Here is a 13381-nt window from a genome sequence, read left to right as displayed (position 1 = left end):
GCCATTCCTCATCGTCATCGCGGGCACGTTTGTTCCATCTTAAAAGGGTTGCTGAGAAGAGTAACATGTAAAAATAAATCAGCAGCTCCTTATTCTTCTTTATTAGATGCGAAACATGGGAAGTTTGGACACAGAAATGGCCGGTAGTCCTAAAATCCTAGCTAGCAAAAGCAGCAAAAACAAAAAAAACAAAAAAGATAAGAATACGAAACAGTGTCGAACGTCAGTAATAAAATAGCTAAACACTAGCAGAGCAAGTCCGTGGGTCGTGGAGAATATGGAAGGAAGAAAATATTATAAGACTATAATAACAACACAAGCATGAACATGCCACGGGAACATGGCGGAAATTAAAAATACACATAAACGGCCGTTCACAAGGAATTTATCAAGTCACTGCCCACGGGAAAATCCCGTTAAGCTAAAGAGCTAATCTCTGTTTGTTCTGGCACGACCAAAGGTCCAAGCACATTTTGCACAGGAAGGCCTGTCTAAAGTGCTCACGCGACTGCAAAAAAAAAATCTCGCTGCTGACCATGTTGTGGGCACTCAACTGAGACAGTACTCAGTAGAATCTTACGTTGTGCTGCTGCTGTACGGGCACTCAGATGATGCCGCTTTCCTAATACGATGCAAGAAGTAGAGCTTATACCCTATACCTCGAGCGGTCGATCTTGAGGTTTGCAGAGAAGTGATGCGGAGGGTCAATGCTATAAAACATAGACGACATCGCACGACCGTCAAACTGCTTCAACTTGTATCCCAACTTGTAGTCCAATCATCCGATGGTGCGAACGCAACAGGTGTCAGCGATTCTAAAGTATGCGCTTCAACAGCCTATGGATAGGCATCTGCTATGGCATCTGCTACTTCATTGCTTAATATACCAGTATGGCTTGAAATATACTGAAAATCATTCTGAATGCCACAAAAAAACCGCGGGCGTTGACGTTCTAGCTATTTCACAAGATAGTGAGGAAGAGTAATATTGAAAAAAAAAAATAACGCGTTAGGGTATCTAAGGTTGATTTAGAATCAGAGGAAATTACCCATTTGCTGCTGTACGCACTTTCACCAACGGTATTCCTGCCAGGATCACGTTTTGTGTGACAACCTTGTGAGGACAGGTTCGTTTGCTTAATGGTTCAGGCGGTTCTCTGAGTCAGAGCCTCCAAGAACCCAATGGAGGACAAAGCCGCTTGTTGTGGAAAGCACACAAACTTTTAATAAAACTAGAACGAAATGCAACCCATGAAAGAAACACTCAAGGAAATATCGTGCCAAGAAATACATTCTGAGCTAGAATGCATGACATCGATAGCAGGCAAGTTCGGTCAGATCACGCGTGTGACTGCATGCGCACGACAGTTTCGACGCGGAGAAGCGGAGATGAGACGATGCAAGAAGCGGCGTTGGTCTCACCAAAGGTCGGTGTGTTGGACCGTTGAACAGGTGACCAGAGAACGGCAGCTCTGACTAAACGACTTGGATGAAAAGGAATGGATGGCTAAAGTACACACATATCTGTACTTTAAAAGCGTACACACGGAGTGGAGGAAGAGGCCAACAAAGCTGGCAACGAAGTACAGGTACTACAGGGTAATTGAAAGTGTAAATAGACAACCAGGGGTCATCAAAAAAGAAATTGAAAGAAACAGAGACGGTAAATGGGATGCAAAGAATGGAAACAAGAAAGACCATGGAGATTTACAAAATCGGCAAGTAAGAAATCAAGACGGAAAATCTGTGCGGTAACACAAACTGCCCTACATATTTGAGGCCCGAGCCTGAGAGTATAAAAACATACTGGAGCAAGTATGCGCCGCTGGATGAGGTATCTGTGAGTTGCAACAAAATCCCGGGAACGACTCGGCACATCGTAATGGATTGCAAAAATATTCACCCAGCGAGACCCGTAAGGAACGTTCACCTTCCAGAATCAAAGAGAGTGGAAGGATTAACTGGTCATCAGTCGAGATAAGTAAGAGGCGTTTAGAGCATTGGTGGGAAAAAAGCAGGGAATAGATTGATAGAACCGAAGTCATTGTAAGCGTAGGTAACGGTGCATATAGAGATAGAGGTCTTAATGACAAAAGTAAAGATCGAGATCACATAGGCAAAATGCTGGACAGCGATAGGCGAATCAAAACCCGATTAGATATGCAGGCTATATATAGGTGACTAGTTGTCGCTGCCCCGTTTCAAAGAGGATGTCATTAACCATCATCACCATCATCATCATCATCATCATCATCATCATCATCATCAACGCCAGCGCACTAGACGCCTGGTAGCTGTGTCTGTTGTGCAGCAGTTGCCTTGCGTGCTGCACCGCGCCAACATGTCGCCAGCGCATGTTGTTAGAACACCGTTCCAGGAGCTCCAGCGCTAAGCTAAATCTTACTATTGCAATGATTCGCCCTCCGGGTGAGACTGCCAATTTTTTTCGTGTTCAACACGTCTAAGTACATCCAGAATTGAGTCTCCAGCGCTTTGGCGACGGCGAAAGGCTGACAATTTCTCTGGGAACATCCAACTAGTTTCTATAGCCACCACTGTAACCTCTGTTGTATAATCTCCTACATTACTTTGCTTATGCTGCTTATTAAGCTTACTGGTTGAAATGAAGAGAGTAAATTGGCAACTTTACCTGGTTTTTGAATTGGCACCACCTTGGCCATCGGGATCTGTTCATATTCCCAGCTTTGATTGTAGGTACCAAGTGCTGGTATCTACATCTTTCTACACCACAGGCATTCTGAACTTTCAGAATGCCTGTGGGTCTAAGGTTGCAAGGTGTCTCCATCTGGACCGAACGAGCTTCCTTTCTTTAGATTTTGTAGTGTGGACTGCAGCTCGGCCAATCGGAACTCTGTGTACAAGGAATTAGATGCTCGGAGCCTGCCTTCGAGACTCTCTTATTCCTGCTTGAAATAAACAGCTGGAAGGACACGGCATCTGGTGGTCATCCGTTATGAGGGCACAAAATATGCCACAGTGTCTTAAGATTTTCGCCTATACAATGGCATAAGCCATTATTATATGTATCTAGTAATTCAAGAGCCCGAATAAGGTGTTACACTTTTAATACTGAAGATTGTGGTCTGAAAGGTTCGCAGCATTATTTCTATTTACAATGTTAATAACTTGCAAGTTCCCTGCGTGTATATGAAAATATTTTTCGCGCCTCCTTGCGGTCTCTCTGACGGCCAGAGCCACGATGTCGACGTTCAGCCCACACGTTCAATGAAGAAGGTCCTGGTGACAACCTGATGGTGGCCTTTATAGTGCCGCTAACAGCAGTGGCACGAGGAATTGGTCGATGATGTGAAATGAAAGATAATTTCGAGCACTAATACCTCCATTCGTCACTGCCGAAGCGAGACGTCTTCAGCTGCGACGGGTGGTCGATCTAGTCGATCTCCTCTTTCTCTCTGTTCGATGTCCTTTTCTCTCGGTTCTCGACTGAAAAAAAGAGATAAATATAAATCAATGTATACAGAATGAGATCGCTATCAAACCGAAGATCTTATATAAATAATTAATATCAGTCAACTCTGTAGCGTAGAATGCGGGATACACTTGTCTGTCTTTAATCATTAAGTGGAGAAACACTCTCTGTACTCCATGACTACAGGCATACCATATGTATCAACGCCGCTCGATTAAGGCTCGGGAGAAAAGCGCTTGCATACGGAACACGGGCATGTCCTCTTGTTCATGACAGGAAAAAGGGTAATTAAAGCGAAGCACTCAAGCAAAATATGCTCTGCAAACTCCACGGTACCGCATTTGTCGCAATATGGACTTGTAGTCTGGACATGGTGAAAAATAAGTCTGTTTGTGGGCCCATTGTTTAGTCGAAGCCGGTGATAGAATCTACAGATGCCGCAGTAGACTTTGTGGTAGTCTTAATTGAAGTTCCAGGTCAACACGTTATAAATAAATATAGTTACTTGAAGGTGAAGACCAGATTCCGTTTCGTTTCGTGAACATGTAGCAATTCGTCAAAACTGAAACCTCCCTCTTAGTGAAAAACACGTTTATAAATTTTATCTGATCGTAGCCTTAACAGTCTGCTTCATCCGAATTCTCACTGCCTGCAACACCGCAGTGTCCTGGAAGCCACTAAATTGTTACCACATGCCAAGTGGTGTAGGTATATGCTATAGACATGTGAAATTTCAGTGGCTTCCAGGGCACTGCGATATGTCATGGGCCAAATGTGATTGTTTGATCGTGTGCTTATCGTGTAAAGGCTTTTCAATGCTGTTTATGAGTATGTGAAGATTGTTGATTATTGTTGAAGTTACTGTAAGATGTACTTGATCGCCTGTTTCGTTGCATACAGCTCAGTCAATGTCGATCACGTTGCTTTCTCTACACGCCATGAAAACGTCTGGCCTGTCGAAAGAACGAAAGCACCAAAGGAAGAGAAACTTGGTGCACATAAAACATGGTATCTATAAATGTTAATTACGCAATAACTAAACATGTTAATATGCAATCATATCAGAACAATTTGAAATAAAAGCATCAGTTTCAATTATAATAACTACAACGATGAAAATATCCTTAACTACAAAAATCTATACGATTTGAACAACCAAAAAGGTGCACAACGAAAAAAAAAAACATCTATAAGGCAGACAAATGTGACAGAACTTTCAGATATCTTGTGGCTACGAAATGAGAAGTGTCGAGAGTGATTATGCGACACATCTGTGCACTAACTACAAAGAAAGGACATGCGCGCTATAATTTAAAACATAAACTTCATAGTGCCGGTTGTTTAATACTGGACGATCCACTTCCCCGCTTTGTGCTACGTGTGATGGGATCGGCGATGTGGAACACTTTATCTGGTTATGCCCGAAATTTGATGAGGAAAGAATGACGTTGCTTCACAGTCTACAAAAGAAAGGTCTTACACACGCGAACTATGAATATGTAGTGTTCCCTGAAGCACTCGCAGTAATCAGGAAGAGAGTTCTACGACTTTTGATTATCTTTATTTCGAGACACGTAGTTGAACAACGTCTGGTGACACACCCTTGCTAAAAATGTAAGGGATGCTCCGGCGGAACAATTCAATCATGCCAGGCTATACCCCGCCTGCTGCTACACCATCACCACAACCCACAATGGCAATCAGAGTACCTGAAAGCCAACAGGTGATCTTCAACCATTGTAACAAACTTTCTCAGTGATAGCTCGTTAGGAACAGCGAGATTCAGCAAGCTCCAGTCTCTCATTGCGAGAGGGAAAATGTATACTTGAAACGGTTAGTGCTGAAAGAATATTCGGTAAGTGTATGAGACTGTTCACGATCTGTTTGTTGGTTTTGTATGCAAATAATATCCGCGTCTGGAAGTGTCGACATTTATCTTGTAACAAAGTAAATGAAACATTTTTAGTCGCGCTGGTTTGGATCGGTGTTGTAGCGTTAGAATGCCAACGTTATTAAGCAGATGGAATGACGAGTCTGTAAGTCCGTACTTATTAAAAACAAAAAACTAACCTTACAGCATTTGTTTGTACTGTTTCAAATTTGCTTACATGTTGTCTCGTACTAGAGTACTTAATGCTCATCTGCATAATAGCTGTTCGAGGCAGACAGACAGACAATGAACTTTTATTGAGGTCCTGAGGGACTAGCCGGTGGAGACCCGCTGGGGCCCCCGGCTCGCCGCTGGCTGCTCCCATGTCGGAATCGGGAGGCCAAGCCTCTCCGCTCTTTCACGGGCCCTCTGGACGGCCATGGACTGGAACTTGAGTTCCGTACTTGAGATGGCCTCGTCCCAGTCCTGTTCGCTGGTGAGTGACGTATCCCGTAACGCAGGACACTGCCAGAGCATATGTGCTAGAGTGCTAAACACCTCCCCACAATCCGGGCACTGTGGGTCAATTTCTGTATTAATCCTGCTTAGGAAACCTCGCGAGGGATATGACCTCGTCTGAAGCATCCTAAGCGTGATTGATTGAGCTCTACATAGATTTGGGTGTGGAGGCGGGAAGCGCCTGCGTTGCTCTTTATAGTGGGAGACGATTTCATGAAATGTTACTAACGGGTCGCTGTGGCCGAGCTCCTCCGGATCCAATGAAGCCTCACCGCCGTCGCGGCGCGTGAATTCTCGCGCACGGCGGTGAGCAATCTCATTGGGATTCGGACGGCCCGGCAGCACGTTGTCACCCATGTGAGCGGGGAACCACGTAATGTAATGCACGGGGTCAGAATAAGTTCTTGACTTGCTCTTCAGAAGCGCCTCCGCCTGTCTCGCAACCATTCCCGAAGCGAAAGCCCTGACGGCCGCGCGTGAGTCAGTGTAGATATACGGCCTTTTAAAATCCTGCATCGCCAGCGCTACCGCCACCTGCTCTGCCACGTCGGCCGTGACAGCGCCTACCGAGGCCGCAGATAGGAGCTCGCCCTTCTCGCTGACCGCAGTGACCGCGAATTTACCGGAGCGCCCATATTGAGCTGCGTCCACGAAGGTTTCCAGGCCGACCGTTGTCTTTAAAATCGTCCTGGCACGAGCTGCTCGCCTGCCCGCATTATGCTGTGGATGAACGTTTCTAGGGAAGGGACCGACGACGTAGGTCCCTCTGGAGCTCTCGTCCAGCTGAACCGCCTCACTGTGACTGTAACGCGGCCGCAAGCCCGCCGCATCCAAGAGGCGCCTACCCGCGCTGGAGCCCGAAAGCCTCGTGATCTGCGCCGCTTGTTGCGCCTCTATTAGTTCGAGGGTGGTGTTATGAACGTCGAGCTGCATTAGCCTGTCCGTGCTCGCCGTGACCGGAATACCCAGTACCTTCTTGACGCTTTTCCGCATCAACGTATCAAGCTTGTCCCTTTCAGTCTTAGTCCACTGCAGGGCCGAAACCACATAGTTGATGTGGCTCATAAGAAAAGCGTGATGCGCCCTAAGTAGGTTGTCCTCGCCTAGGCCCCCCTTCTTATTGGAGACTCTCATGATTAATCTGAGGATATTCTCGGTTTTGGCGGTCAGATGCGCAATGGTTTTGGCATTACAGCCCCTGGCATCGAGCAACAATCCTAGAATTCTGATCGAATTCACCCTGGGGATCTTCTGGCCGTCCCGCGTGTACACATCTATGGGGATCTGCTCGAGCGGCACGAGCCCCCGAACCCCCTGCCTTGCCGGTCTGTATAACATGAGCTCTGACTTGGTCGGGGAGAGTCGGAGACCCGTGCCCTCCAGAAAGGACTCGGTCACATCCAAGGCCTCCTGGAGCGCCTGTTCCACAGCCGCCTCCGAGCCTCCCGGGCACCAGATCGTAATGTCATCGGCGTACAGCGCGTGTCCCACATTTGGCACGGCGGCCAGCCGCTTCGAGAGCCCGTGCATTGCAATGTTAAACAGGAGGGGCGAGATCACCGCCCCTTGTGGTGTGCCTCTGTTTCCTAGCGCGAATGGTTCTGATTTGGTCTGCCCCACTTTGACGACCGCCGTCCTGCCCCTCAGGAAGGACTCCACAAACGCGAAAAATCTACCTCCCAAGTTCAATGCAGAAATCTCATTTAAGATGAAGTTGTGCGACACGGTGTCGAAGGCTTTGGTCAAATCTAGTGCGAGAATTCCCCTGACGTCTCTAGTCCTGTTGTCAATAACCTGTCTTTTAAGCAGTAGCATGACGTCTTGCGTAGAAAGTGATGGTCTAAACCCTACTATATTGTACGGGAACAAACCCTCGCGCTCTATGTGTTTTGAGATCCTATTGTGTATAGCGTGCTCGGCAACTTTACCTAAACATGACGTGAGTGAAATGGGCCGGAGGTTGTCCAGGCTTGGGGGCTTTCCAGGCTTAGGAATCAGTACCACCGTCGCCTGCTTCCACGAGTCCGGAACATTACCTTCCTCCCATACCCTGTTGATTTCCTTCGTAATGGTGCTAATGGACCGGTCGTCTAGGTTCCTCAAGACCCGGTTGGTTATGCCATCCGGCCCAGGGGCCGACCTGCCATTGAGATTGTGGAGGACCTCCCTGATATCTGCCTCCGAAAACGGATCATCGAGCTTTGGTGCGTCCTTCCCCACGTATTGAGGGCATTCCTGTAATTCCTCCTTCCCTATCGGAAGATACTTCCGTGCCAGATCGCGGAGAAGGGACGCATCAGAATGACCCCCCTCTTTTTGCTTATGCACTAGCCTATCTACGGCGAGCCTCTGGTTACCCTTGGTCTGTTTATCATCGAGCAGGTGCTTAAGTAGGTTCCATTTCCCCCCCGTGCGCATTCGCCCGCTGTTCGAGGCATGTTTTTTTTTTTTTTTTGGAGTCTATTGTAGAAAATGTTTAGCATGGTGTCCTCCTCTACTGAAAACCTATGCTCAAGAAGGACGCTTTTAAATCGACAACGTCATGGTGAGCTGCACGTGTGGGCACTCGGCCGGCGTCGTCGACACCCGTATTTCGCTTTTGCATATTTTCTGCAGCTTACATGTTTCCTCTTATATGCTAAGAGTGGCCGCACTGATATTACAGATGCGCAATTTATTATTACACCTTCATATTCCTCTTTAGCGCCTCAATTGAAACGTAAGTAGGTGTTTGTTATTAGCTGAGTGCACGTCGCGAATTGCCGTGTGTAGCGATGTCTACCTCTTCCAGTAATCGACATAAGCCGCAGATTACCCATATTAAAAAAAGTGTTTTAATAAATTAATTAAATTCTAGGGTAGTTTCACGTGTCGAAACGACGACCCGATTATGAGGTACGCCGTACTGGAGGACTCCGGATTATTTTTTACCACGTGGGGTTCATTAACGCGCACCTAAATCTAAGTAGAGAAGCGTTTTTGTATTGCGCCCCTATCGGAATGCGGCCGCCACGTTCGGGATCGATCCCACGACCATGATCACAAGCTTCGGCTGACGTGTACGGAACATAGAGCGCACGCGCAGCATGCAACTCGTGACAGATCTGCTTTCGCTGACCGTTGTGGCCTCAAATCATGACTCATACCCACTAGGCCACGCTGGATGTGATGGCAAGTAGGCACAACGAATAAACAGAAAACAATAAAACAGGGAACAATGAGTGAAAAAACAATAAAACAGGGAACATTGAGTAAAATGAGGGCAACATATTCTTGATAGGACTTACTTTCACTATGGACTTACTTTCACTAACTTCACGCTGTATGGTGAATATTAAGCCGAAACTCTACTTGTATTAATGAATGAATAAACCTTTATTTCCCTTTTTAAGAAAGGGGAGGGGCCGGGAGGGGGGAGGAAGGTCTATGTACTCTATCACCTTATGTGGCTAGACGTCCGCCTCATAAAGCGAACAGACAACGAAGCCAAGGAAAGCATCGGGGAAATTAAGTGCAGTTGAAATTGGAATGTAGAAAATAATGAAGAAAAAGGAAATGAAAGTGGACGAAAAGATAACTTGTCGCCGGCGGGAGCCGAACCCGCACCCTCCGCATTACGCGTGCGTTGCACTACCAATTGTGCTACGGCGACGGCCATCAATTCGTCCACTAACTTGGGTATTTATGTTTACTAGATCTAGCCCTAGGAGTGTTCGCCAGCGCCACTCAGAACCATGGTGGGCGGATGTGGAACATCCTCTTTAGCCCGATGGCGTCACGATACACGTGAATGGGAACGTGAGCAGGCACGTGGCTAATAAACCCTCGCATGCTACCTAATGACATCAAGGCTGCCAGATTCGAGACCCTCGTAATGAAATACGAAAGAAGAATGGGAACCGAGGGGCTCGATTTTATTAGTCATAACCACATAAAGCCAACAGAAAACGAAGCCAAGGAAGCCAAATTATGTGGTTATGACTAATAAAATTGAGCCCCTCGGTTCCCATTCTTTTTCGTACGTCCGCCTACCAGTCGTACTAGCCTCCGCTATCTCAGCCCACCTCAGGACTCGGTCCTGTAGGGTGGGATCGAAGCTGCGCAGGGCAGTCTCCCACAGATCCTCGCTACTAATTAATGGTTTGAGGGTGCGGGGAGGAGGGGGGAGATTTGATGGGGTATTGCCACAAACTTTACCAGTTTGTCGCGAGAGGAAACATTCGGCGACACAGGCGACACTTTGAAGAGCGCGCCAACTATTGCAGCGCCGCGGTGCGGTGCGACGGGGCGACGCAAAAGGTCCTGCGCGGCGGCGTTTGTGGATACACGGGCAACAGTGAGCAGTTGAAAATGTCCAGGTCCACGGTAGGCTAGAACGGAAAATCGTTGCAAAGGGGCAGCAAGCCAGCACCGGTGTATTTCGCGCAGTTGTGCGGCCCGTTTCTGCGCTAGCAACATTTCTGTGTATTGCACCGTTGCTTTGCTCTACCGCGGCAATTGGTCTAGCCTATCGCGAATTCGTAGCAGCGCAGTACAGCCGCAAGATAGGCACACGTTGCGCCTGTGATACAGCACCCTGGGTGTGGGCGAGATGTTTCGCCGAAAGCCACCGCTTCCGACGAGACCCACTCCTCCGACATTCGAAGCGATACAGGAGGACTTAAACAACGCTTCCGAAGACATTGTGTTTACACTTCTGCCAGACGGCAGCAACCTCGATGCGGCCACCGATGGTGCTGTGGCCTCTACGGACGAAAGCGACGGACCTATGACGGCCGACGCTGCTTTTCTGAAAGTGAAACATTTTATGGAAATGAGCGACAAGATCGCTGGCCTTGCCGAAGTCCTGCAGAAGAAAACCGAGCACCTCAAGTCGGTGAGGGACGATTTGCACAACGAGATTGAAAGGGTAAAAAACTCTCTACAAAATGTAAAACCTTAGTTGTTATTGAGACATCAGTCAGTTATTATTATTTTTTTTTGTCTGTGTGTACAGCTCTTAAGTGTATGGTTGCATTTGCGCATCACAATTGTGCCGCCAAGTTCACGTGATGTAATAAATGTGCTAAAACTCGTTCATGCTGAGATCAATTATACTGTTATAGCAAGCACAAGTCTCGTAGTACGCATATTCGCGCTTCACGAATTTCCCGAGGAGTTCGGCCTCAGTTTCTGTCTCTGCTTGTCTTGAAGAAACCTGATAACTTCAGGTGAGTGCATCAAGGCCATTTTCTTCTTGTTAAGCACTTCTGTGAGCAGAGTACTCTTGAGATACTCTGCATTGCAGTTGGCGCTGTCGTCTTTGGAATCGTCCGCCGTCTTCGCTGTCGTAGAACAAGATGCGCCGTCCACCGCCGAAGCGGTCCTCGAAGTACTCGGTGACGGTCCGTCGTCTTCCATAGCGTCAGTGACGCACTTTGGCTTGCAGAGTAGTCTTCAGTAAATGCTGCTAATTGAGACTTTCACCAGCACCCTTCAATACATTCAAGGGCTCTTATTTACGATCCGACGTTTTCATCTGCGTACTGCCTCATTCATGCAATTGAAGGCAGCCATTGCTAACATTTAGGATGCTACAGGTGGCGCCCCCTGACAGCATGGAACAGCAGTTGTCAAAACCGAAACTAATATCAATGTCGCCCGGGGCACTTCGTGTATCAAATATTTAACCCGATCTGGATCCAATTTCACGATCGCAATTGGGCCCTTTCCTCCACCTGCGCGAAGAAGCCAATCGCAATAGAGAAACTCGATCCGGGTCAATGTTAACATTGCAGTTCTGCTAAAAGCGCAACAAAAACGCCCGTTCAGATCCCGCATCTGGCTGCTTGAGGCGAAAACCGCGCACTAGCACACGCATTAGCAAAAATAAAGCCAAAAGCAACAGAAACGTCAATATTCACCGAGGGCTACAGTAACTTCATGTAAAGAGAACGTCTGGCCAACAATATGTCAAGTCCAACACAGCACAGCTACTGGTGTTCCAAGGCGACAACGAGGAAGATAAAAAGTAACATTATTGTCCTCACGTGTCGAAACTAGTTATAGAATCTTATGTTAACACAGAAGTGACTGGTTTAAAAGACTTCATTTCGATGTCCCTTTGCTTAGGACGAATGCAAACGAAGCATTCGCATCGCTTTATCGTTTTACGAAATATACAAGGAGTGCTTAAGTCAACTGGGACGTTTTTTTCAGGATTGTGAAACATGTTTAGACACGTGAAAGTGACCTCAATTTTTTAAGTAATTCCCCTTAAACTGACGCACTTAACCACGCGTTTCACAGAGCATGGAAGTCCTCATTATGTAACAGCCATGAACGGACTTGCTTGACCTCATCGTCGCTAGCTTCCCGAAAACTACTGCAGCGTTCCAAACAAATTATAGTCACTTGGAGCGAGGTTGCGACATTATGGAAGATGTGGTAGTACCTCCCAACCGAGATCCCACAAAGTACGCACTGTGCGGTGCACTGTATGCGGGCGAGCATAGTCCAGGATGAAGAGAATGCCCACAGTAATCAAGCCAGGCTGTTTTTTCCCCAAGTGCACAATGTACATTGGAGAACCTCACAAATAGTACTCACCATTGATGGTCTCACCAGTGGGGTGAAAATCCACATAAATGATGCCGCATTCATTAAAAAAAATTGTCACCACGACTCTCCCTGCTGACAGAGTCACTGAAAACTCCTTTGGTGTTGGGGAGCCCACAATGGGGGTTTTCACTGTTTTGATGACATCTTTTATTCTCGAGGGGAATGAGGCACTCATGTCTCATCTCAGGTGATGATCCAGCAAAGAAAGCTCCTGCCTTCCTTGTCGTAGCGCTCTTTGAGCTCGATGCAAGTTTGCAGTCTCCCGTCCTGTTCGAAGGTGGACAGTTGTCTTGGCACCCAGCATGCACTGACTTTGTGGAACATCAGGTATTCATGAATATCAGGTGTGCAGTGTCTCCTCGGAGAGATTCGTCTCTTGTACATCTTGTGCAAGTTGACAAAGTGTTACTCAACAGTTCTCAAGAATTAGACGTTGTACTTTCTGCTTCTCTGGAACCACAGCAGTGAGCAATGAACCCCATAGCCAGGCATCCACTGATGTCCAGCTGCCTCAAAACAGTTTGCACCACTCAAACATTATTGTGCTACAGCTTAGTGTCCGGTCACCATGCTAGTCTTTAAATCGAGTGAACTTCAGCCGGCTTTAGGCCTTAGTTTGTGACAAACTTCATCACAATGTGTTGTTTCAAAAATGTGTTCACAGGCTCCTCCAACATCTTGGTTAAATTCCAGCCTATAGCAACATCAGCGCATCACGGCATGATAGCCAACAAATGTCTCATCAAAGAATGGCAAACAGATTGCACTATTGTACATATGTATTTGCATACTACAAAAAATACGGGTTTGGCTTGAGCAACCCTCGTAGTACACCAAACAAGAAAACGGCAAACTATGGTAGTAGCAACCATAGTTGCCTCATATGTGAAAGATGTAAAACCTGTCCCCTAGTACCCACCATGCCAAGGACAACACATATG

General features: G+C 47.0%; 1 protein-coding gene across 1 annotated transcript; it reads left to right on the top strand.

The window, feature by feature from the left end:
• The first annotated feature begins 10140 nt into the window (after positions 1-10140).
• On the top strand, positions 10141-10917 carry LOC119450053 (UPF0449 protein C19orf25 homolog). Its single transcript, XM_037713412.2, has one exon. It carries the CDS (start codon positions 10432-10434, stop codon positions 10780-10782), a length of 351 nt encoding a protein of 116 aa, XP_037569340.1. The 5' UTR covers positions 10141-10431; the 3' UTR covers positions 10783-10917.
• The last annotated feature ends 2464 nt before the right edge of the window (positions 10918-13381 follow it).

This window comes from Dermacentor silvarum, chromosome 4, assembly GCF_013339745.2.
Source record: "Dermacentor silvarum isolate Dsil-2018 chromosome 4, BIME_Dsil_1.4, whole genome shotgun sequence".
Taxonomy (NCBI): domain Eukaryota; kingdom Metazoa; phylum Arthropoda; class Arachnida; order Ixodida; family Ixodidae; genus Dermacentor; species Dermacentor silvarum.
This window is presented reverse-complemented; position numbering and strand designations above follow the sequence as displayed.